Source organism: Aquila chrysaetos, chromosome 11, assembly GCF_900496995.4.
Source record: "Aquila chrysaetos chrysaetos chromosome 11, bAquChr1.4, whole genome shotgun sequence".
Taxonomy (NCBI): Eukaryota; Metazoa; Chordata; class Aves; order Accipitriformes; family Accipitridae; genus Aquila; species Aquila chrysaetos.
Window position 1 is genome coordinate 17912944 of NC_044014.1, and position 26277 is coordinate 17939220.

Below are 26277 nucleotides of genomic sequence, written 5' to 3' on the forward strand. Positions count from 1 at the left end.
AATCAACATAACTGCTGCTTGGTAGCTGGATGTACTGTTCCAAAGGTTACAAGGGCTGTAAGGAGTACAGTGGAAGTATGGGGCAAGTGGGGAATGGAGACATACCTCTGTGCCTATACCTCAAAGAAATGAATGGTATCCATAACACTTGAAATAAATGCACATCTTTGTGTATTTTTATTTAAATCTAGCCCTCTTTTGGAAGTCACACTGAGGCAGATTCCTTAGAAACATCATTTGGAATTTCCTCTAACTACAATTAGCTGGAGTTGGCCAAGTTCATTGCAAAGACAGAGAACTCTGGACCTGGGAAGCAGATGCAGCAAAAAACCCCCACCGCTCTGGTTCTTATACTAACTTCATGGCAGTCTTCAACACCTCCAGGGTCAACTTTTGTTGAGATCTTCCACTGTAAAATACCATGCAATGATGCATTAGTATGCCCACTGGGAGTTGAAGTATTAATTTGACATTTTTCCGTTTATCTCCTATCAAGAGTCATGTGCATGGTGAAAGACCTACACATATCAACGTACAAGCCTCAAAGAAATCAATAGTGTTTCACTGAGAATTCATTATACTAACAAAATCCATCAAAAGAACATAAACAAAATAATTTAAAATAAGCATCAGCTGCAGCTTTTCAAATTTAAGCTGCCTAGGAATGTTATTTAAATGATAAGGCAAGACACTGAAATAATATTGTTTTTCTGTTTTGAAATTTACTCACTAGATTTTAATGCATATAAATGTTGCCAGGCAGAAATCTGTTCATACACATTTTCCTATATTTTATCAGAATAGTCAACACACAGATGAATTTCAAAGAAGGAAAGGTTCTATAAAGAAATGATATAAAATGTAAGTGCAAACTATACAAGCCAGCATATGAATCTAGAGGAATAGACAGCAAGTTCTGTCAAAGTGTTCAAAAGAATAAAAATCAAAAAAAGGCTCAGTTAAACTGCAAAGAATACTGAGTACTTGCAAAGGATATCACAACCAAGCACTACAGCATCAATTCCAGCCTTCAAAAAAAATCAAAGAGAATTTCTAATGAACAATGTCACTTTTGTGGCAGGTTGGATTTTTATTACTGTTATATTTTATTGTACTAGTTAAAAACATGTATTTTTGAAAAGAAAAAGAAAACTAGGTGCAAAATTCAGGTTACAAACAAATACCTATGAGAATAAGTACATTTTTAATGCATGGTTAGATGTGAGAAAATCTCTCTAGAATAATGGCTGAATCTGTTGCTAGATTCAAAGATAAGGTCAAACTAACAATCAAAAGCCGTATAAAAACATTTTTAAAGGCTGAGTGATAACACAAAGAGCAACTGCCCTTAAGACAATGGGTTTTATGCTGTGTATTCAGCCTCTGTGACAAAACAAGCAAACAAAATACCTAGCATTTGGCAATAATTAAAATTCAGCTGAAATGACACACCTTAGCGGAAAAAAAGGGAATAAATAACAAATATGAGAGAAAACTGAAGTATTTAATTACTCTTCACAGAAAAGATTGTGACCAGATGCTTAATTTTGATAGCAGTCACAGCAGGATCAGAATATTTATTACCGATATTAACGTGGATTAGAAAATTAAATAAGAATGGCTTAATGAAATTCTCAATACAGATTATGTAAATAACTAGCTAAAGCATTATCTTTGAACTGTGAGTGCTATAAATTCAGCACATAATGTAGTTCAGTAAAATGACATTAGCTAAAGAAGAGCAAACATCCACTCTTTAAGATGAGGGAGGAAGACAGCAAACTACTGAACAGTCAGCCCAACTTCAAGTCTCACAAATATACTAAAGCAAATGTTGGGCCTCAATATAAATTGTTTCTTTAATACTGCAGTAAAAACTGACTTGTCAGGAACAAACTGTGTCAAACCAGTCTCATTTCCTTCCTTGATATAATAGCTACCTAGTAGATAAGGGGCACAAAGGCTTTTTTTTTTTTTTTATCACTAAGGCTTTTGATGGGGTCCCATATAAAAATCATCACATGCGAACTAGAGAAATGTGATGACAGTACTGTATATTGTAAGTGCCTATCTGGCTCACATTGAGAAGATATCTGTGAATCACTTTCAAACTCAATGGGTATTTCAAGTAAGGTCCCATAGGAATTTGTTCTGGCCTTAATTGTATTCAGTATTTTGTTAATAACATAGATGTTGAATAACAAGCATATTTCTAAAGTACATGGGGATATTGCTGAGATGGAAGCACTTACCACAGGATAAAGAATAGTATACTGGGTCCAGTTTGGCCACCCTATTTTTCAGTTAAGATGCACCCAAATTGAAGAGTGTGCTGAGAATGAAAAGACTAAACAAGAGTTTCCTAAATCACCACTTATCAACAAATGCTAATGAAACTTTCGTCCTCAGGAAAGAGAGGATGTCCAAGTCCAGCCCATCTGGTGCTTAGACAGCAATTATCCTTACAAACAGACACTTTCTCTTGCACCCTCCGCAGTATAGCACAGAATTTATTAGAGTTCTTCCTCCCGCTGTGCCACCCAAGGACGTGGTGAACCTGATGCTTCCCCAAGGACCCACAGTTAGAAAAAAGGGTTACCAAACTGATTTCCAAGACTCAGCCAATTTGCTCTAGTTGTATTTGATCATGCCTCTTTGCTGAAGCCCTGCCTAGATCTCCTGAGGTCCCTTCCAGACCCTATGATTTCTGTTGATTCTGTTATTTTTATTTCCTGTTACATGAAAAAAAAAAGACAAAACCAATCAGCAAAATTTTATCAAACGTGTAGGCAGATAGCTGTAAGTAAGCCTTCATTTTCCAACATTCTCTGTAGACTTGTTCAGACTATGAGGTTATTCTAGCTTTTTACTTTAAGAATGTTTTTCTCCCACCCACCATGAATGCCAAGCCTGTCAATCACACTAACAACAACAAAATACATGTGGGACAGTTTAAGGAGCAAGACCAGACATGAGAAACTGCTCCTTTAACTTCTTTGGAATCAGCTCCAATATGTGTTCCTGAGAGAAGAAAAATGAGTATATGGTAAGTCATGTTCCTTTTATTATTTTTGTACAAAATGGGCAAAAAACCCCAGTGACAATGGTTCATATTTTATGTACAGTAATACTTCATTGAGTTATTTTCCTCAATTATATTTTCCCAAGAGCAGTATTCCAGTGTTACATCCAGTAAAATAAGTTGCTTGCAGCTGCTACGAGTTTTTGCAAAGCAGAACTTGACTTTGAAAGTTTTGAAATAAGTTTAACACATTTAGTGCTTATGTTCATGAAAATGTATACTTGTATTTAGTAAGAACTGCGAGTGATATGATCTAGGAACCAGTTTTTATACTGCTTATTAACGATTTCTATGAAACCACAAATTGAGAACTTACTTTATGAAACTCCAAGGAGTTGTAGCCTGTAGAAACGTGCCTTTTATGTGGCTTACACTGTTCGGACTGTAGGAAAAAAATACATTCAAATATATACTGTAACGATGTGTTAACTCTGCTTTATTTACAAGTTATGTATGAGAATGAATTTGTTTAGAAGTCAAATTACCTGGTGTACAAAATGCACACATTAATTAAGATTCCTCTGAAATTTGGTAGTTCTCAAGTACTAGATGTCATTTTTGCTAAGGGCTCCAGAAAAATTAAATTTCTTAATATACAGAATCAGATTTCTGCCTTTTTTTGAGAAGTGAAATTTTAAACAGTATGAATGAAAAGCATTAATGTCTCCAGTTAGATACAAGTTTAAAATAACAGATTACACTCTGCACATGTACCCAAACACATTTTTAAGTCTGCCAGTGTCCATGCCAGATCAAGAAGCTCCAGGGAATATTCAGTAGCTAGTGAGCATGACCTGCCCAGGGCTAGTGCTGGTTCTCATTCAAGTGTCTACAATCTGCTTGAAAGTTATGTGTAGGCACCTGGACATTTGGAAAGAAACAGCATCTGTGGCCTGTCTTTATCTGGTGGACTCTGGAAGCCTCGATATTCTGCTCAAGGATCCCCCCACCGTAGCCCATACAGCCAGTGTGTGTTCAAGTGCACATATTCACTTGGATTGTCATGAAAGGTGATACACTGCATAGAGTAACTAGAAGTATGAGGGTACTAAGTAGAATTGGTAACCAAATCTGGGGTCCTCCTAGCCAGCAATTCTTGAAATAATCCCTCTGAGGGTAGTGGAAAGCAAGTGGAAGTGCATGATAATATTCTCCATTTCTGTTGCGCACACCTGAGGAAAGAAAACTGTGGCATTGATCAAGCCAGTATCAGTATCAGCATCAAGAGACTAGCTGCAGGATCCCAGATGAGCTTCCACGCATCCCTGGTTTTTAATTTTTTTTATTGTTGTCATCATTTCTAATCCAACTAAAACACAAATGGCAAAATATTTCTTGCAAGCTACAGTCCCTGTGGTTCAACCACCTCTGCTACAGCCCCTCTGGGAACGCAAGACTGAACACGACCTTCCCAAATAGATCTCTGTCTCACGCAGTGGAGAGAGGTGAACTGCATAAACATTGGCCTCTTGAGAGTACTCTTCTGAAAACCCAGAGCACAAATTAAGGCAATGTCAACACAGGCAATAATAGGAGAATTAGCCAGACAGTGCTGGGGGAGAGCAATCAGAGAGCAGCCAGGTGGGAGAAGACGGAGGCCTGGGCACAGCAAGGTGGGTGAGCTGGCAGGGTACGGCTTCAGCTCACGCTGCAGACTGCCAGGCAGTGTAGGAACGTAACAGCGGAGGGCAGCAGGCAGCAAAGAGCAGCTCCTTGCACACCAGTATTTCTGAAAATGCTAGTGGTCTAACGGCAATCGTAGGAAGAAGAGCAGGCACTGCTGGCAGCACGCACTGAACTGCAGAATCCTTAAACCACTATTTTTAATCTGCCTTTGAGATGTTCTGAGCTAGAACTGCTTACACCTACTCAATAACCAAACTCAGCCTGTACCGCAGAAATAACAGCATTGCTGCGCTTCACTTCTTTATTCATGTTTCACACCTGATGCCATCTGTTATTTTGTTGTTTCCCCTAAGCAATCATTAAACCTGTAACTCACACATACCTCCTACCCAGCTGCTTCCCATCTCCACCATACATGAAGACCCTACTACTGACACAATCACTCCTGCAGCTAGGCAACCAAAATTTCTGGAGGAACATATGCACCTCCCTCTTCTGGTCCTGCACACAGTGGAAGAGAGTACTGCTCCCTCCCGTCATCCAGGGAAATGTTGTCTCCCTTTGAACAACTCACAGCCAACACTATGAAACATTAAACACTAGGAAACACTATGAAACTCAACATAATTTTGCTTATAGTGTGCCAGTCAGGCACTTGGAGATTATTCTGAGGAAGCCAAGTATAAGTTGCAAGGGCTTCTATCTCAATTCTGCACTTCTGAAATTCCAGGAGTTGAGTTTTGCCAGACTCAATGTTCTGCAAATTCACAAGAGAGCCAAGAGTTAAGAGTATTCACTAGCAACAACTGACCTGTCAGTCACTAACAGCAAAAATACACGCAGGAAAATTTGAAGGATAGCAGATGAGATATTTCAGCCTAGCTGAAATTAATTTTAATCTTTGAACATGTGCCCCAGATCCATTTTGCACTGGGAAATAAAACAGGAAGAGTAATTGGAAAGCAGAATATAACATTCCTTGGTCTCCGGCCTTTTATGGAAGCTTTCATATTTGTCCTGCTGTGGTGACTCAGAACTGCTGAGCAAAGTAATCTGGGTTTGTTTCAGCAGCTGCAGCTGCATCTTTGCAATTTTATTGCCCATTCTGTAAAGCAATGGCTCTCAGACATTTCCCCCTTGCTCCAGTTTAGAATATGCACCCTGCCCCCTTCTCCAATTTAAGAATTGCATATGCCACTCCTCTCAAACTGGAAGCATATTCTGTGTTAGAGGTGAAGAGGCAGAGAAGGGCTGTGAGTGGGGCAGGGATGCAGCTCAGAGGAGATGGCTGGACAGGGACAGGGGTGCGAAGGGACAGAAGTGCCCATCCTGAGCCTCCTTCAGCTCTGCTCCCTCTCGACTCCATCTGAGCCCCAGCACCCACTAAAAACATCTGTCTTCCTTCTCCTGCAGCCCAGGAGTGGTACCTGGCTGTGCCCGCCCAGTCCATTGCACATGTCCCTCCTTAAAGGATAACAGTCATGGCTCCAAATTTGGGAATCATTGGTGTAACGTATGTGATATATATGCAGCATATGTAGAAACCACACCCAGATCAGTAAATCCCTGAGTTCAGAATGGGTGGAGACTGGGAGAATACTAGGGAAGTCTTACATACTTGCCCTATTTTATACAGTTTCCTAGGTAGCTCACTTGTGACCACAGTCAGAAAAGAAGATGCTGGACTGGATGAGCTTATGGTCTGACTCAGTACAAGCATTTTATGTTAGCCCTACCTTTTGAAAAGATAACACAGCACTGGAGTGAATTTATTGACAATTTGTTCTTTAGCAGTAATAATGACAGGGGAAAAAGAACCCAAACAACAAACACACACACCCCCAAAAAACCAAAACTTTAGATCACACATCACTTTAATTGAGTGATTTATTTAAGCCCGTAAGTATGATGCCCAGACTTGACATAAACAATGAGATTATACAATGTGACAATATGGAAGTAAAATTTCTGCAACTGAGCTCTTTTTTTTTTTTCTGTCTAAACACCACAGCACAATATGCCAAAACCCACAAGCAAGTCAAATGTAATCTGAAGGCAGATCCAAGCAACTGGATCAGGGAGTTCAAGGTAGGCCAGAAACAACTATCACCAATTATTTTTGTAATAGATATGAAAATAGTTTGCATATTTAAACCTCTAATGCTGGTGACTCAGAAATATTTTATACACTGATTTTCAGCAGAACTTGTTTAACTGATTTCAGTAATGGCAGATATTTGCATATGTTGATATAACAACTTACAGTTTCCTTATACTGGAAAGGGTCACTCATAGAAGAATATTGGTACGCCCCTTCACAGGCGTTCACTTTAAGTGAGCAAACAGGAAAAAAGTTGCAAAAAGGACTTCCTCCTAGGATTTCTACAGCAGCTCAGTAAAGAACAGTGAAGCAACAGTTCAGTGTTACTCATATAGATCAAGTCTTTCTCACTGGATAGCAACATGGCTACAAAACTACCATCTCAAGAAGAATTTGAGAACTGGACAGCTTTTCAAGTTGCAGATCTCCTAAGACAGGTACTGAATGTATATGTAACACTTTGGACAGTCCAGTCTGTATTCAGCTAGCAGAAACGTACTGGATTTATCTTTGAAAAACAGGTATCTTATCCTATCTAGCACAGATATTCAAAAGTACTGAAAATGTTTGCTCACAGGGATATTTCTTATAATAGAAAAGGTATTTCATGCCCCAATTTATTTCCTGCTGGGAAGAAATAACCATTTCACTGAAAGTGGGTCTAAATTTTATATTTGAATATCACTTTAAAATTTACAGCTTGTCCATAAGAATCTACTGTTCATCTTTTCTTCTCAATGCATATATACCCCCAGTAGTCACTAGATGTTGCTTAAGTTTAACATACTTGAATTTATTTTTTTTTTAATTATTCCTTTGTCTGCTTGTACATTTCCTAGTTCTGCAATGTCCTTTCTAGTATATGTAAAATAACCTCAGTTGTACAAAATATTCCAAGCTTGTCTTCAGACATCCTTTCACTACTTGAATAATCTCCTCCAAGACATATAAAATAAATCCTCCATTATATATCCTTTTCTTGCTATCAGATTTTTCCTTGTAACTTACTGAATACCATGACCCAGGTTTTAGACTTCTACCTGTAGCTTGCTTACACAATGAAGTCCATTCACTGCATTTTGATATATAGTCTCATTTTACATTCCTTTTGGGTTTTTTTAATGCAAGTTTCTCTATATAATTTTACATATAGGATTTTTCTGTCTTGTGTTCATTCTACTTCTAACTGTAGAAGCACCAATCTTTTCCAGTACCTGCTTTACACCAACAGTGAGAATTTATTGTCATTAAGGTTTCTCGTCCTTTTCAATTGAAGGAGCATACAATCTTTTTCAAGGAAAATAATACAGTGTTATGAAGTGTTTCTACAAGAGTTTCATTTGTAGCCATGTAAAAAGTAGGCCAAAGTTTAAAATGTTCATTTTGCATTATTATTTTCCCATTTTGCCTTGTGCATAAATACATATGCTCATTCATCTACAATTTTAAAAAAAACCAACACACAAACAGTTTTACAATGCAGATGTATCACAGGTGGACCTTTGTCCCCACACTGAGAAAGCTAACCTGTGCCATGGTATTAACTCATACCATAATGATAATGTATCATTATTATGTGAACTTATTACAGTGAACAGCTACTCAGAGGACTAATTAGCTCAAAGCCTTTCAAGCTTAAAGGAAATCAGACTAATTAATAGAAGATATAATGATTTTAAAGTACCCTGCAATTCTACAGCAAAATACAAGACAGAAAATTAATAACAATTGTTCAACAACTCAGAGGCTTCCAGGGAAATTTCAGCAGGCACACTGCAAGTACTGGCTTTGTACTTGTTAGGAGAGAGTCTTCCAACTTTATAAAAAGCTGTTAATGCCTATGCTTACACTCGCATCACTGATTAAAGCAGCTAAGTGATCTAATTACTACAGTATAACCAACATTAAGTGCTTGGCCATTCTGCGTATCAAAGACTAGCACTGGGGAGTAGCAGCCATTTGCCTGTGGCCACCATGTACAGAGCGGCTCAGCTCCTGCTACCAGCGGTCCAGATACTACCATCACTTCCACAGGCAGCCAATGTGCTGGGGCTGTGCTGGATCTCCCCCCTGAGACTGGGCATACATATGCATGAACCCTAAAATAATGCTGATAAGGTTGCAGAAACAAGCACTCAAATGTGCCAGAACTGGGATTACCTGAATTTTCCCCCTTTTACATACACATCATGATAGTCTGTAATTGCTTCTTCATGTACTACCTTTTCCATTCACAAAACCCTGCCTCTTTCAATGCAGAGAAACCAGTATGTTTGTGCACTCCTCTGGGCCGTTACAGAAATTGTAAGGTGCACAAGGCCGGGGCTTGCTGAAAAAGAGAGAATGAATTCATGGTAATGTTGATTTATTTCTGCCACAAAATATCAGATTCTGTCACTGCCCCAGCTCAGCATTTTTACCTGAACCCATGCAAGTTGCCCAGAAAAAAACATGACATTTCCTGAGTGCTTGACTTGAAATTCCAGGCTCTGATTCGCAGAAGTGTCAAGAGGTGAGAGTTGCAATCACAGTGGCAGCTCTGATCACAAGGTAAAAATGCCAAAACATTGAATATGCAAACATACATGTATATCTCTCAGATCCTAAATAGCTGTAGTTAGGCATCCAAAACCACTGGATACCGTACGAGTTTTATTTCTCATGCACCTCAATTCCCCTCACTAATAGAGTTTTCATCTCACAGGGTGGTCTTAGAAAAAGCAGTTAATTAATGTTTCTGAAGCACTCTGACAATAAAAAGACTGCTGAGCACTGAACAGAATGCAATATATCTAACAGCACTTCAGGAATGTCACATCAGCTTTTATGTGCTGTGACTAAGGCTGGGTCTTCTAGAAGAGGTACACTGAGGTTGGTGCATAATATATACATACAAGGCGTATGTACATATGTACTGTGCAATTTTAGCATTTCCTTAATGCTAACAGTCTTAATGATGTTTCCAAAATAGATTTTTGTGTGTAACAGAAGTTATTAACTAGCCATTCTGCAAAGTGTTTCCAGCCTCATGAAAGTAATTTTGTATAAAATCAATAACTTCACTACTAAAAAATAATTAACCCTACTGATTTTGCTTTTTTCCTCATAAATAAGTGAAGATGAAAATGGAAACCTGTTAGACATGTGCATGTACTTCCCTGTTATCTTGCACCTACGCTATAATTGCAACAACACTGAGATATTCCATGTCGCATTCAGAGTTTATCTGCTTGGTCTCCATTTGCCTTGGAGTCTAGTCCCTCTCCTCGGTACTGATCTTAGTGCTATGAAGTTAATGTACTTGTAAGAAAATGAAAGCTTCCATGGTTATCACTAAACACCAGTGTGGTGGGTTGACCCTGGCTGGGTGCCAAGTGCCCACCAAAGCCACTCCATCACTCCCCCTCCTCAGTTGGACAGGGGGAGAAAATATAACAAAAGGCTCGTGGGTCAAGATAAGGACAGTTTAATAAAGTGAAAGCAAAGGTCGCGCGCGAAAGCAAAGAAAAACAAATGATGTTATTCTCTACTTCCCATTAGCAGGCGATGTCTGGCCACTTCCTGGGAAGCAGGGCTTCAGTACGTGTAGTGGTTGCTCCGGAAGACAAAAATGCCCCCCTTCCGTCTCCCTTTACTTAGCTTTTATATCTAAGCTGACATCATATGGTATGGAATATCTGTTTGGTTAGTTTAGGTCAGCTGTCCTGGTTATGTCCCCTCCCAAGATCTTGCCCAGCCCCAGCCTGCCACTGGGGGGGGGGGGGGGGGGGGGGGGGGGGGGGGGGGGGGGGGGGGGGGCAAAAATGTTGGAGAGACAGCCTTGATGCTGTGCAAGCACTGCTCAGCAGTAGCCAAAACACTGGTGTGTTATCAACACCTTTCTAGGTACCAATGCAGAGCACAGCACTATGAGGGCTGCTATGGGGACAATTAACTCCATCTCACCCAGACCCAATAAGTAATGAGACATCTGCTTGTCTAGCAAGATAACCAGGTAAAAAGATCAAATTTTCCCTTACACAAAAGTTACATACTTGATTAACAGCATAAGGCGAAGCACAAAAGCAGCTCATCAGAGCCAGTAACTGGAGACAGACCCAATAACTAGAAATAGATGGGCAAAAGCCAAGAGGAGAAAGTGTACATTACCTTGATTCTTTACCTCTCCATCATCAGTGCAACTGATGGCAAATTAACACATCCCACAACCAACCATTGGTCCAACACCCACGCCAACTGTCTCATTTGAATTGTGATCTATTCTACACTGCAAACAAGCAGCACTCTCCCAATCATAGTATAAAAGAACAATTTATAGACTCAAGCATATTGGGTTATAGGCCAAACAAACTGTCTGAATATATGTCTGAATATGAAATTTGCATATCAGAAAAGTAGATAAAATACACTTTGAATGTTTTTAAGCGTGATCAGTTTTAAGTATTCTAGAAATAAAGAATTATATTAGAAAAGCCACATAAATATTTCTATGAGAATAATTTATTTTCACTAATATTTCTCTGTTAGTGTCTGAGTTGGTCATTACTGCTAAGGAAATTTACAGTTATGCATTACAAATACTAAAACTCATTTCAAGAGTGGTACATTCTTAAATAAAAGATTTCTAAATTTTTTCCCACTTTCCATGCATAACTGTAATTTCTTTGAAAAGCCAAGCTAAACCATCTAAGACACAGTGAGATTTTTTAGGACATCTTCAGCCATGCTCCATTTCTTACTACTTTTTAATAAAGACAATCCAATGTGTCCACTTTTTTCGCAAATTACTATTTAGTTTCTGTAATAAAGCGATACTACTTCTGGACATTCCTGTTTCATTTTAATTTATAATCAACACCAACTTTCTTAAAAAACACCACCACCGCAACCATGTTACAGAAAAGAAATCCTGTTTCTGAACTTGAATTCTCTACAGCAATGGCCCTCTATCATAGGAACTGCAAGACACACTTAGCCCAAACATCTACTGCTGAAGCCAAGCAGCAGCCAGTGCATACAGAGGTTGGTAAACAGGCACGTAACAACAGACCTTTCTCTTAGATAGCCTTCATTTTCCAGCAGTCAGTGATACAGCCATTTCCTGAGGTGACTGCACGGCTACTGATGGACTTTTTTCTCAAGCTACCTTTTAACCTGTTTCTAACGCTGGCTTCCTCTTACCCCATAGCAATTAAAGTTCCACAGTGTATTTCTGTTGGGCTCCTTGTTCCATGTATCTTATATTTGCTGCTTCATAATTTCATCTTGTCTACTCCATTCACAATTTTATCAGCCCTTATGCCCTGTAATCTTTCTTCCTAAGAAAGAGGTGATACTGTGTCTTATCTCTTATGTGGAAGTCACTACCTATTTCTAAGCATTATAGTTATTCTGTCCAATATTCTTTTTCTAATTATATATGTCAAATAGTATAAAGATTTCCACAACTCCAAGTATTTAAGCATGGAAATATTAATTAGTTTGTTTACAAATGTCAAGTTTCATACTATTGTAATAATTCTATTTTTTCTCACCTCAGTTTGGCATGCCTGAATCTGCTGTGGTTGTAGAAAAACTGGGCATGAATGGATCTCATTTCTTGGTAAGCAAATTATTTCATCAGAACTATCATTCAAGCATATTTCAGCATAAGGCTTGTATTCCTTACAGTGCCAGGAAATAATCTGACATTGTTCTTTGTTGTACACCCTTCATCGATTGCTCTGATGTCCCATTTTAGTGGGTTGATTTACATCTCTGACTCGAGGAACTCTGCTGCACAATAGAAATCCCAGCCAGCCCTTCTCCCCCTCCAGAGAAAGTGCAGATATGTAGAATCAGCCATTAACATACAACACTTGGCAGGGAATGTCTCATGAAATATGACTTAGAGAGGTTTGGGGTTTTTTTTAAGAAAATAGATATTTTAAAGCCATTGTTCATGTAAAAGATTTTTCATAAAACTTGCATGATTAAGAACATTTACTAGTACAGAATTCTACATGAATTTTACAATAAAAGTTTACAGATACCATAAACACTGTCTGAAAAAAATCCGGTAACTTCCTTTGTTGACCTCTGTAGAATTTTTTGCATAAGAGTGTGGTTAATTGATTGCAACTAATTAGAAGAGAGGAATAGAATAACTCCTTGAACTGGGGCGATTCCTCTACCATTTATTCCATTTGTGTGGCTATTGAAGTAAAAGACCTTAAAGATCTATTTTAAAGGTAAAATAATTGTTATAATGTATTTAGGCACTGCAGAGAAATTATGTTTGCTTGGCACTTCATTGCTCAACAAAACTGTTTCCTGGATGCATCAGGAGTTGTATCTGCAGTTTGTGTTAACAAGGGCTTCAATCCTGCAAAGTGATTCATTAGACCACAGCTACTTAGGTGCATGCATGTTCAAAACTGCACAGCCACAGAATGAAAGTGGGTTTTACTAACAATTCATGCTAGCATAATAGGGCTAACAAAGCTGTCAAATAGAGACTGATTCCTGTCCCATCCATGCAGTATACATTGAATCCCTAAAGGTACTGTAATCTCGACTGCTGGATGAGAAGGAGTGAAGTTAAAGCTAAGTGTGAATGTGTTGGCTTCTTGTGCCTGCTGCAAGTAAAGCTGTACAGTAGCAGTGGAAAAGGCCAGGGGAAATATTTTCAGACATTAGTGGTAACCTAATCAAAACACAAGTGAAAAAAGCAAGAGGAACAATGGATGATCTTTGGTGATGGTCTGCAATATAAAAGCAGTATGATTAAAAATGAAAGCATTTGCTAGTATGTTCTATGTATTCTCTTTAACACATCTTTAAAGATTATTTTGCACTGCAGAAAACATGGCAGTATATGTGTGATACAATGAGCAACATCCATTTTTGATGGCATTGTAGAGAAAACGAGACAGGTCTCGCACACCGGTAGTAACCTTCCTACAGCTTTCATGTGTTCTTTAATTGAATTGTTCAGCAGCATTGTCAATGTGATAAATCTGTAATAAGGTATGCTTGAAACAGAATTAATTATGACAATAGTAAAAAAATAACAATTCAAGAACCTGTATTTTGCTATCATTAACAGCAATATTTGAGTAACTACAAGATGCTGTCCTCCTATGTACAAGCTAGTATGTATATTAACTTGTAAGTAATTAAATCAATAGCCCACTTTTTTATTCCAAGCTCCTAGCCTACTATATAGGAAATTTTTACTATTCCAGGAATGAAAAGTTCCTTCTCTGTTACAAGGTGTCTGATTTAGAAAGCACGCCCTTAGTAGTTCCACCTTAACAATGTATGATGGAGTAACCAGATAGCTAAGGTACACACTTCCACTCTGAAAACCTGAGTTTCTGTCTACACCACTTAAAGCGTGATTCCCTAACTGGATCTACTGGTTTGTGTAGAGCTGTCTGGAAATCCAAAATTCCAAAATCCTGATACTCTTATTGTGTCTGATTATTACCTTTGGCAAGAACCTTAGGTTTTGTGCCTCAGTTTATCATTCAGTTATAAGGGGCATACGGTTTACTTCACTACACTCTGCAAAGTCTTAGCAGAAGTTCAATATCACCTTTAGACATTGAGCTAAAAGTCAATACAGAAAAGCTGTCCATCTGTCACTAGACAGCAGAGAACAAAAAACAAACCCAAACAAACCCCATAAAACAGAAAACACTTGAACAAGCCTGATGCCATCTACTAAATAGTAGTGGCAGGTTTACTTTCACATACTAGTAATTTTTAAAAAGCAAATACAAGATTGCCATTATACATGTGTGCATAGAGACACTATGCACATATGTAGATCTCTTGATAAATGTGCAGCGTTTCTATGTGCCTACCCGATGTTAGATGGATATTTAGATACGGATCTGGTTTTGCTATGAGATCTGTTAGGTATCATGGGACAGAAAATTCCTTCTAGTCTGGCAGATAAAGAAGAAAGCAACTCTCTGCTGTGTCTACCGTGCAAATTTAGTGAACTTTCCCCCAGCACGCATTTGGAGAGGCACAATTTTCTGTTACCTCTGCACGCTCTGAAAAACTGTCTTCCATCCATGGGTGTTGCTGCAGAAAGCAGGTAAGAGTGCCTGCGAGGGCTGAGAGGACAGCCCGAGCAGAGCCAACTCGATCCCTACCTGCAGCCCTTCGCAGTTCTCAGGCAAGCCCTTCTCCCCATAAAACTCCTCAGGCCTCCCCCAAGCTTCTGCCATGGCACTGACACCTTAAGCATATGCAGCACAGGCTTTTTGTATTAGTGAGATATGCCAAAACTCAGAAAGGCAACGGGGTGGGCAGCGTGCTGGCCCGCTGGTGGGCCTCGCTGGCAGGTACATTTCCTGGAAAGCAATGCATGCAGCCAGCGTGCTGCATGTTATCACAGGACATAACCACCAACACACCAGATGTGCCTCTGCTTCCTGTTGGTTTCAGCGAGGACACTCGCCTTTTTAATTTGTGCAAAGAAAGAATGTTGTCAAAAGTTGGGGAAATGCTGCAGAAAGGAATTATCCTAAAGCTCACCACTTAACTAACACAAAACTTCTTCAGGGGCCTTCCTGCACAACACATTCTTCATGTCAAATGCAAATTACATTTTATTTGAAAGTGAATCAGCTGGATTTATCAATACTAAGGTCTTTTTGAAGTTCAAAATGTTAAAAGTTGAGTCACGCAGGCACTGTAGCCACATAATCAGTGGTAAATTGGCCACACCACCTTAAATCAATCTTGACTGGTTTCAGAATAGAAACAGAGTAATCAACATTTATATGGTGGTTTCTTTGATTATTTCTTGTCTTTGAGTGGCTAAAAGACAATCACTTTTATAGCAATATTATATTCTGTTTTATAAACATACTGAGTATCAAACTGATCTTTTATAGGAAACAAAATTACATGCATTTTATAAAAATTTAGAAGTAATAGCTCTTCCTTTACACTTCTGTAGAATCTGAAAACACAAAAGGGTGGTATATTAGATCTGAAGCGTACCGTGCAGTTTCATTTTTTATCAATAGTACTATACTTGTGATAGTTATTCAATATGCAGGTCACATCTGAACGATGCTAATCTAGTCCTAATGTGCAAATCAGCATTTAGCCACAGCTGCGTTGCACAGAGCATATTATATTCTCCCGTGCTTTTTAATGTCTGAACTTGCTACACTGTACTCTGCTTTTCAGTTCCCTCTAAGAGTAGGTTGCTTGTTTGATGTTTTTTTAAATTCTGTTTTGAATTCCCAGTGACAGGTTGAAAAAGATATAAAAACCAGTGAATTTTTACTTTAACTTCAGAACTGAAAAAAGGTAGACTTTCTTATTGGATTTGTATATAGAAATTTACTAAAAGAAATCTCAAACATGGTAAAATGGTCAGACATTAATTGTAACAACTTTTGCATATTTCTCCTCTTTCTTGCTATTTCAAAATGTGTTTTCAATCGCATGGCTGGAATATGAGTGCCTTGGAGAAAACCAGTCCCATTTTCTCCAGCAATACACAAGTGGGGTTTTTTTGAGCAATGTTTAGAGAATGAAACCTGTTCTTCCTGTGGGAGATTCATGCCTCCCTGCCAGTGCAAAACACTGCCAAAGCTTGCCAGGTTCAACTCACCGAGGCTGTACTTTGACATCCATTTATGTCAGCACTGCTACTGAGAAAAAGCAGCTATCGTCTCACTTGGGTACTCCTTCCCATCCCTGCAATGCAGAAGCAGCAGACAGGAAAGGACAGGAACCACATCTCCTTTCTCCAGTGACCACGACAACCGAACACACCACACCTAGAGCTCCTCTGTTGCGATGCGAATACTGCAGAGTCCCACAAGACCAAAATCACTTCCCCAGTTTCAGCTAAGAGAGAGTTTCCCAATATTGCAAATGGTATTTTAGCAACATGGGGTAGGGGAATAGGTGGAAGGACAGATTAAAATTGGTTTTTGCTGCTTGGATATCTGTTAGGAAAGAACTAACCAGCAAAAGGTTCTGTTCAGTTGGATCTGACATCCATCCCTGTATACTTAGTTTTACAAATAAAATTTGGACCATGAATACCTTGAGTTTCCAGAAGAAAAAAAAAAGTTTTCTAAGTCCTATATAAACAACAGAAATAATAAAATTAAACAACAGAAGTTAGAAACTTAAAGAGCAGAAGAAAGAATCTTGCTAAGCATGTCTTATAACCTATTGCCTCTGGGAAAGGGCCAAAAAACTCTTGCAGTGTTTTCCCCAGGTATCAAGCAAGCATCGAAAGCTTGCACAATGGGTGAAGTCCAGAAAAACATAGTGCAAGTTGCAGGTACACTGACTGTTGAGTCACACTCTCAGGCTGGCCGTTGAAAGCTAAATGCCACAATTCCATAGTCAGGCTTTAATAGTATACTGTTTATCTCAGAAAGCCATAAAAAAAGCTTTTTTACAGTCACACAAAACCTCAGTACTAACATTTTGGGGTATCCAAGTGTTTTGTGTGAGTAGAAGTGACGGAGGCATTGTTTGTCCTGCCTTTGGCAAGCACACAAGGTCCCCATGAAAAAAACCAACAATTGTTCACCACGGAAAAGTGATGTTACAAAAATCCGTATTTTCAGCTGCAAAAGATGATTAGGCCATGTAACTGCATTAATTTAATTGCCTTTTTGCACAGTTTCTATTCCTCTGACATTCCTTTCTCCTATTCACATTTATCTCCCATCTGACACAGAGACCCTCTCCTTTCCCCAATACACTTTGCAGGGACTGAGCCCCTCTTTGCCCACTCCCCTTTACACATCCTTGCCTTAGGTGCCGTCCAACACCTAATGCTTTGCTTCTGCTTGGCTTTTGGCCAGGGTCCTCCTTCCCTTTTCTCCTCAGTTAGGTCCTATTGTTCATGAAAGGAAATTTCTCCTGCTGACATTTCTCATTGATTTGCAGTCCTATGGGCTTTCCTTATTTCCATCCTTCTCAGCTGTAGAGTTTCCCCGTCAGAGGCAGCAGAGCTGGCTCAGATATGAAAGGTATTTTTTCAGAAACACCTTCATTTCCAGGTATTTCTACAGGCTCTGGGCTCACTTTCTTGATGAAGAGCCTTGATAGTGGTAGGAGCCAGGCACATTAAGAGCTTGAACTCTTTTGTGCAAAGACAAGCAATCTTGGCATCTATCCCTATAGCAAGCGCTTTACAGACTTTGAAAACACTGTTAAAATAAAGCTGTTTAAAATGAAAGTTTCTCAGGGCAGGTGGAAACTGAAAATAGTTTCTCCTCAGAGGAGATAGATGCAAAGGATTAAAACGGAGGGCAGAAAATGTAACAAAGAGCAGATAAGTGCAATCTTTGCCCCTTAGCAGTTCTTGCAGAGTGATGCAGGGGGGCTGCCAGCGAAAGGACAGTTAGCAACAGCTTCCTAGGTCACCCTGAACATCATCGGCTGTCAAGTAGGGAGGGGTTTGGTTCTGTTTCTCACAGTTTCTAAACAAATAGGAAACTGTTTCTAAAAGCAGAATCACAGGTACTTACAGTCATTTCAAAAAGAGGAAACGATAAGAACATACCATAGAAAGGAGGCAAATGTTGTTAAACATATAAAGTAACTAGAATCAAAGAGTGACCTTAAAGGGACCAGGGCTAAAAGGGAGATATTTTACAGCTTAGCGCATCTGCTGCTTATCAACCATCTTCAATTAAGTAGTAAGGTACAAGGGCACCACATATTCATGTATCCTCAGCAAAGCATAAGGCATCTGTAAAGTAAAAGCAAAATTTGCATATTTATCCTTATTCTTCAAAAAAAAAAAACCCAGAAGATAAATATGAAGATAGGTTACTGAATGCAGATATAATTTCAGAAATCTAGGGCACCATGAAGTTATGCATCATTATCTGACACATAAGAACAAAGGTTTTTTAACTATTAATTTCAAAATATATTAATATTAGTAAAGAAAACACTTAAAAGAAAATATTAGGCTAAGATACAAAGTCAAACATTATTATCACCAGATTCCCATGAACGTTAGCTTAGAAACTGAATTTGTATGCAATCATTTTGAATTATCTTCCTGCTAAGTATTTTCAAATATCTCAAAAGCCATTTAATAAAACTGTCTAACACCATGATCTAGGAATGTAATCCTGTAGTATGAAATGCTGAGCCAGTGCAAAAGTATTCATTGCAGGAGTAGCCCCTTATTTTTTTCTGAGACAGAAGAACATTTCTGTTTGTATTTCAAATGCTGCTGCCAGAAATGATGTGAACATAAATTTGTTTGTTTTATGCAGTAGCTGTGAATGATGGGAAGTGCTTGTCTGCTTTCCAGTCTTTAAGCTCTGGCACACAACAATCCAATCAAATTCTAAATGTCAAATTAGTCATAATTACATTAAATATGGATTAAAGGAATATCTTTTGATGAAGAATTCTTTGTTCTTAAAGTTTACTGATAATTTTAAATGTTATTAAAAATATCCTTCAAGATTTGTGGACCTTTCAAATTCAAGGAACATGAAAAAGAATGTGAGAAGTTGTGGAAATTTTTAAGCCATTGTGTCATAGTTTCCAACATTGATCTTTTAAGCACTGAGCTGAAAAATAGAAAAACTCCACACAGTCTCAGGCCTTCCAATTGTGAACTTCCTCCTGTTTCTGCTTTCTTCAAATATCCTAGTTATATAAACACACCCCCTCTGAAATAATTTTAGGAAATTGTCTTTAGAGACAATTTGTGATTTGAAGATTCTTCATTTTGGGTGCTTTTGTACTCTTTCCTTCCTCAAAAATCAGGAGCTTTTACAATGTGTGCAAGTTGCAACTTCACAACACTAATGCCTAAAATCATTAGTCATTTTTAAAAATCTAGCCAGGAACTATAATCACTCTCCCATTGTTAAATACCAGCTGCTAACCATTTCAGAAATCTTCCAGAGTCCCTAAAATGTCACAGTTTAGTCCTCCTGCTTTCATATTAGCTGTTCCCAATACAAGGCTATAAAGTCCTAATTCTCCACTCTTTATTTTATCCTTGAAGAGGCAGGTGAATATGGGAAACTGATACTAAAGTGCCAAGTTCAGTTTATTATTGTTTATCAAGACTGATCTTACAAAAAACAGACAGAAAATTCATCAGTAGGCAAAGGCATATTGTAAGTTACATAAAGATTATTTAATGATGTAATTATAAGTTGCAGTGAGCAAGTCCCACAGGAAGTCAGCAAAATATCTCAAGCAGAGAGCAGGTTTTACCTTCTCCCAACACATACTTTTCTTATTAAAATTACTTACAAATATATGTGCATATGTGAGTGGACCAAATTTGTCATGACATAGTGATAGCTGCAGCTCCAGCAATGCAAAGCTACCAAACTAGAAAATTACAGGCAGTTTTGTCTATGTTTGTCTGAATGTCACTCAAGACACGCAGCAGTTCGACAGCATTAGCTGTCTGGGGCTTGTGGAAGCATTTGAGGAAGTTATACTTCATGATTTTCTAACGAAGAACTAAACTGGAACAATCAGTGGGAATTTCCCAGAGATACAGAATTAGACAAGGCCACATTTATAAGATGGGCACTCTATCGTTCTGGCAGAAAATGAAGCTCAGGAATGCAAGCTTTACAGGAGCACTTGGCTTTTAAAAATTAAAAGACTGTTTTCACAGAAGAAAGAGAAAGACCTGAACTAACAGGTGGGAACACTAATCAATCTGCAAATAGCATTTCCTTCTGTAAATACTGTTTTCTATGAACCCAAAATGACTGAAAGATTAGAGAATTCAACAAGAAAAAAAATCTCTTTTGCTCCTACTGTACATCCACAGCAGTTATGTGTACAACCCATTTTACCAACAGAGCCTATGCTGGTTCTGTGAAAGGGTGTGTTACATTAAAAATTGCAGGTACAAGAGACATGAAAGCAAAGCTGAAAATTAATCAGGAGGTAACAGTGTGTCCACAGGAAGGGAAAGCCTAAGCCCATTTGATTTTGCTGGTGTCACACCTATATGACATCTCACATACACCCTTAATATAATGAGGGAAACTGAAAGAATTTATGTTCATTTTGGGGTCCAATTTCTTTCTCAGGAATCTTTTTTATTATTAGAAATTTTAATTTATAAGAAAATTTACTCTTACAACATCAATTTATAATGGCCATAGAGTTACCCTGAGTAGTATCTTTTTTTAAGAGTAGAAGAAATACTGGAAATCTAGAAATCATGTAACAGAAATACAGCAGTGAAAACAATAAGTCATACATGTCTGGACCACACTGACCAGACCAAACTCATAACTCTGTCATTACTTAACATCATGAAACTGAAAAGAAGTTGACAATAAATTCAAAGTAGATGCAATCTCAGCCTAATTAAACCAGGAGTTCCCCGGGATAATCCACTCACACCGATTCAACTGTCTTGTTGATGAGGGGGACCATAGTGCTCTTAGCCTGAAAAATATTTCTGAAGGTTTCTGGGAAAATACTTCTTTCTGCAGCAAAGACTAAAACCAGCTGAATATTATTGATTCTCATGAGAAAGCATGAACAAGGTTAAAAATCAATGTTGTAAAGGAGTTTTTCTAAGAAAGGGACAACTCTTAGGGCTCTGTTGGTTTGGAAAGGTGAATACATACAATTCTACTGAAAACAAGGAAATCCTGTGAGAACCAGACAGTATAGCAGGGAGAAAGGGCTCCTCGGGAACAGGCCAGGAAGAGTCTGAAGTTTTAAGTTGTTTATTTCCACTGGGTTCAGGAAGTAAGTACTTCATAAATTTTCTATGAGAATACAGGATTGCATTAAATAATATAGCTGGCTTTAGCATAAGTTTCTATTCCAGACAGAGGGAACCTGGAAAAGCCCCAAATATTAACATGCTACTCGGGCCAGTGGGTGATGCTAGTGTGAAAATGAGCTACATTTCCAGGAAGATACATTTTGAGCTGCTATTCCTGATGAATCAAAGCAGAACTAATTGGAGTCCTGACTGCAGAATTGAAAGATGGCTAGAAATAATAATTAAAAAAATAAATAAATTAAAGCAACTTTAATTTCCCAAAAGAGTGGAGAAAGAAGTACACTTTTGTGGAAACAACTTCTAAACCTGTCACGATACTGCTACTAAATGTAAACTGACATAAACTAAAGCAAAAAAGTACACTGTTATTCCCAACAAGACATCCACAGGGGTGTTACATGCAGATGATTATGCCAGGATGGTTCCGCTGGTAAATTTTTCAGGTAGACATGCTTGTAGCCTAAGAGCTTGATATAACCTACAATAACCTGAGCACATTTTGCTAATGCTGACTGAGCTGTTATGGCTTTATTAAAAGGCTTAACACAGCTAAAATGAAAATCCATGAAGTCTGCAATGCAAATTTATAGAAACAAGAAACACAGAGGCAGATAAAGACCAAGTTACCAAGTGTCAAGGGGTTTCCCTTAGTAAAATGAAGCCATCTTGTTTTCTTTTACATGATGCCATCTGCTCAGAATAAGCATAATGCTGGGGGAGGCGGGGGGGGGGGGGGTGAGCAAACAAAACAGGAACAGCAAACCTATAGATTGCTGCAAATGTAGTGACTGCTAAATTTCAATGTAATATTGTCTTTAATTTAAAATCAGCAGACGGCTTGCACAACCTGTCAGTTATCAACATGCTGTTAAAAGCAATGAAAGCTTGCAGCCATTCCTAGAAGGGCTCAGAGGACACTATTAAATATTTATCAATCTTTCCATACCTAAAAAAATCATGGAATTTGCCCACATTAAAAAAAAAAAACAACATACAAATGCAATTGCAGAGATCTTTCATTAGTGAGTTTTCCCAGTGCCAATTCTGTGCATAAGCACAGACTTAGCATTAGGGAATCTGGCTTGAAGTTTGGGTTACATTGCTGGAAAACCACATCACACACTGGTGCTCAGAAAGAGGCGTGCTGGAAAGAAATTAGAATTCCCAAAGGTCCCACAAAACCAGTGCTTAGAGGAATAAGAATTTCAATCATCTCATGTATTTTAGGCCTCTGGAATACCGAAGGGTAAAATCTATCCAAAATTCATGTTGGTGTGGCAAATGCAGAAGCACGGTTTCTACTTGTAGGGTACTTGGTTTCCTGTAGGTACTATTACCTGCACTATTTGAGTTTGCATTAGTAAACAAATAGGCACAAAATTCTTATGAAAGATATTTTAAATTGTTAATTAATACTCTTGAGATCTGCTGTAGAATGCTTGTCTTTTGTTTCTGTGCTTTTCCATTTCCTCCACTGTTCCTGTGTAGCTGGGCTTTTTCACTTAACCATTTAACTATTTTGCCCCTTGCTACTTGAACGCAATCTACATTTTTAAAAGGTGTTGTCTGCATCCATTGCAACATAGTCCTTGAAAAGTGTAAGATTGCAAACTATTAAAACCTTACAAATGCCTGGGGTTGATTTGTCATGGTATGACCCTGATAGAGTAAAAACTTGATTTTCTATTAAACTTACTTAAAAGTCCCAGTATACTAAAGCAACATCTGATCAGCATAATACCAGTAGGCAGGGTGCGTAACTATCTGAATGTGGGATAAGATAGAAACAAATAACTATACAGGTTGTGCAATTTTTCTGTTAAAAAAAAATATACAGACACTAGATTACAACTGTATATTTGATATTTATAGCTGACAACCTATTTCACTTGCTCAGAACTACCCAAGGAAAATGTTGACATTTGCCCTGAATCCCTAGTTTCCTGTGAAGGGGGAAATGCAACACGTCATTTGTGCATTAGATTGTCTGGGTCCTGTAGTATATAAAAAGCAGATTAAAGAAGTGTCTATATGTGCCAGCATCATGTTATAAGTGAAAGAGACTCTTCACTGGAACAAATCAACCTACCTGAAAAACTTAACCTGAATGCTTTTGATTCAGCTGGTTCACAGAGTATCTGAAATGCATCTGTACAAACACAGCACTGAATTTTAAAGAGGCTATAGGAAGAAAAGCAAATAAAATCTGTAAGAATGAGGGTATCGTCCCAAAAGCCCAGAGTTATATTTGGTCATAGCATATACGCTTTCCCAACAGAAAGTCCTCTACCAAGTAAATTTCAGTCTTTTTTAGAACTGTACCATGCATTATTTATGGTGTTATCGTTTCTTCCTTTTCCCTGTCCAATTAAGTATTCTTGAACTTTACAGTGCAGCACTGCATTTTCTGTTGGGTCTTCAAGGATTTTTGTGACTGTGCTCATGAATAAATTCAGGAACATAAGAAACTGAGGAACTCAACAACCAGGTCATAGGAGATTTTTTTTGTTTTATGTTTTCCTATGTTTTTCATCATAACACAAACCACCACATTGATTCCAAATGGGAGAAATATCCATATGGGCAGCACAGCTAAAATGGGTATAATCTGACATTTGCAGACAATAGCTGGATTTCCACAATGTAACATGAAATATGGTTCCAAGGCCAAGAATTTCTTGAATATGATTTTGCCTTTGTTGAGTTTCAGTTTGAAGTAACTCATATTCATGAAATCTTGGATATTAATTTTAATCAGCTAAAGCCAAATAGAACCACTTTTGTCATGCTAAATGGTACCCAGACCCACAGACACTCCACATAAGCATGGCCATCAGTCAGAAGGTCAACGACTATCCCAACATCCATCACCTGAACGTGTGTGCTCACATACACATCTGAATGAGCTGCAGATTCACTCTCTCACATACAGATAACAGTGGGAAGCAGTATTCATTTTACAAACATGTTAGAATGGGAAATGCCAGGGTCTTTTACTTGGCACGTGATGCAATACAAGAAAACGAGGAAAAACAAATAGAAGGCATCTGGTCATACTATGCAGGTATACTACATGGTTGGGTAATTACAGTCACATGTAAAAAGCAGTAGAGTTAGAGACTACTAAAGGAAAAGAAAATGGACTTTTATTACTTAATGCTTTATTTTTCTGGAGTAGAAATACAATACTTTTGTTTAGGTTTATGTAGGAGGTGCACACCATTATGCGTTATATCATTAATTTATAAGGAGAAATTTCTAAATGGATTTTGTTTTCTAAGTCAGCATGTCTGAAGTTTAAAACCTGTTCTTCCCTCCCCTCCAATATTGAGAAAAGTAAGTGAAAATAAAATACAGATTTAGCAACAACACCCATTATGTGGCCATCTTTATTTATTAAGGAGATGGTTTTTTACATTTTTACATTTTAATTGCACCAGAAATAGCTACAAGTAGTTGTATCCTTTAATTGAAGTGATATGATCATTGCTAGTAGCTTTAGTCACTACGGTGAAAGCGGAAAGCCATGCTGAAAAATAGTACTTACAACATTTATTGAAATATGAAGGAAACTTAAGTAATCAAAATTGACTGGTTTCATCCAATAGTTATTTTATTTTGCCTGTGGTCACTTAAAAAAAGGACTTGATTCACATTGATATGGAACCCATTACAAACCTTTTAACACAGTGGTGGATTAACTTCTAATATATATGCAAAATTTGTCAACATTTGACATTTAATTAATTGACTCATATCGAAGTTCAAATGTTTTTCTATTTATGTGGTTCTTTTCCTGTTTTGCAAGCATATGTGCCCAGTCATAAGGACGGCTGTTATATAAGATATGGTCATTGTCCATTTTTGCCTCTTGACTTCCACAAATCCATCAAATCATTCAGAGAGCAGCATAAGATTTTTATATTAGTGCTCAATGTTAATTCAATTTCTAGTTTGCTTCTGCATGTAGACCATAGTACATGGCAGTCACTCTGCACTGTAAATTGGTTTAAAACCTTGATTAAAGCATTTTAAATGGCATGTAAGCAAAAATGGAAATATTCACTGTAAGTTAAATTTCAGAATTAGTCAATGGTTGGAGGGTGAGAAACGGAGAGAAAAAGAAGCCAACAAACAGTGAGTTTTTCCTAAAAAGAAACTACTACCACACACAAGGCACCTGGGGTTGGGAGACCAATAAAATTAATGTATTAGTCTCTCTTGTGCTAGTATAATTATCACTGGCTTTCAGATACCATTATAATGACAGACTAATATTAGAACTGGTTGCAAATATGTGTATTGTATCCCTGGAATTAGCTTATTTTTGAAGCCATGTGAATCTTCAGAAATTACTAGGATGTGAAAGGACATTTGCATGTAGAGTTTTGACCTCTTCTCTTGCTCTTTGCCCATTAATGTTTCTCAGCTGGCTTGTCTTCTAACATTCCAAAACTTTCAGTAGCTTTCAAAGCTCAACTTTTCTCAAAAAAAACACATGCTGCTTTTCCTTTCTCCTCCCACTCTAAACTCTGCACAAGCTCGCTAATAGATTTAAACATATACTGCTCCAAAACAGTCAGATGGTACCAAACTGAAATTCAAATGTTAATGTTTCATGAACTGCCAGGAAACGAAACAGTGTCTGTATCTCAGTGGAAATTTGGCATTTCTTGTAAGCAT

The 26277-nt window shown here is 38.0% G+C and overlaps 1 protein-coding gene across 3 annotated transcripts in view; it reads left to right on the forward strand.

The window, feature by feature from the left end:
* Positions 1-2960: 2960 nt before the first annotated feature.
* BLNK (B cell linker) overlaps positions 2961-26277 on the forward strand; it is a 107648-nt gene continuing 84331 nt past the window's right edge. For 2 of the 3 annotated variants that reach the window (XM_030029769.2, XM_030029770.2), the window contains exons 1-2: positions 7091-7246; positions 12349-12411. In XM_030029769.2, coding sequence (XP_029885629.1) covers positions 7172-7246; positions 12349-12411 — 138 coding nt within the window. In that variant the 5' untranslated portion in view covers positions 7091-7171. Of the gene's footprint in view, positions 3047-6719; positions 6797-7090; positions 7247-12348; positions 12412-26277 lie in introns of those variants that run through there. The other variant, XM_030029771.2, reaches the window with a different exon arrangement.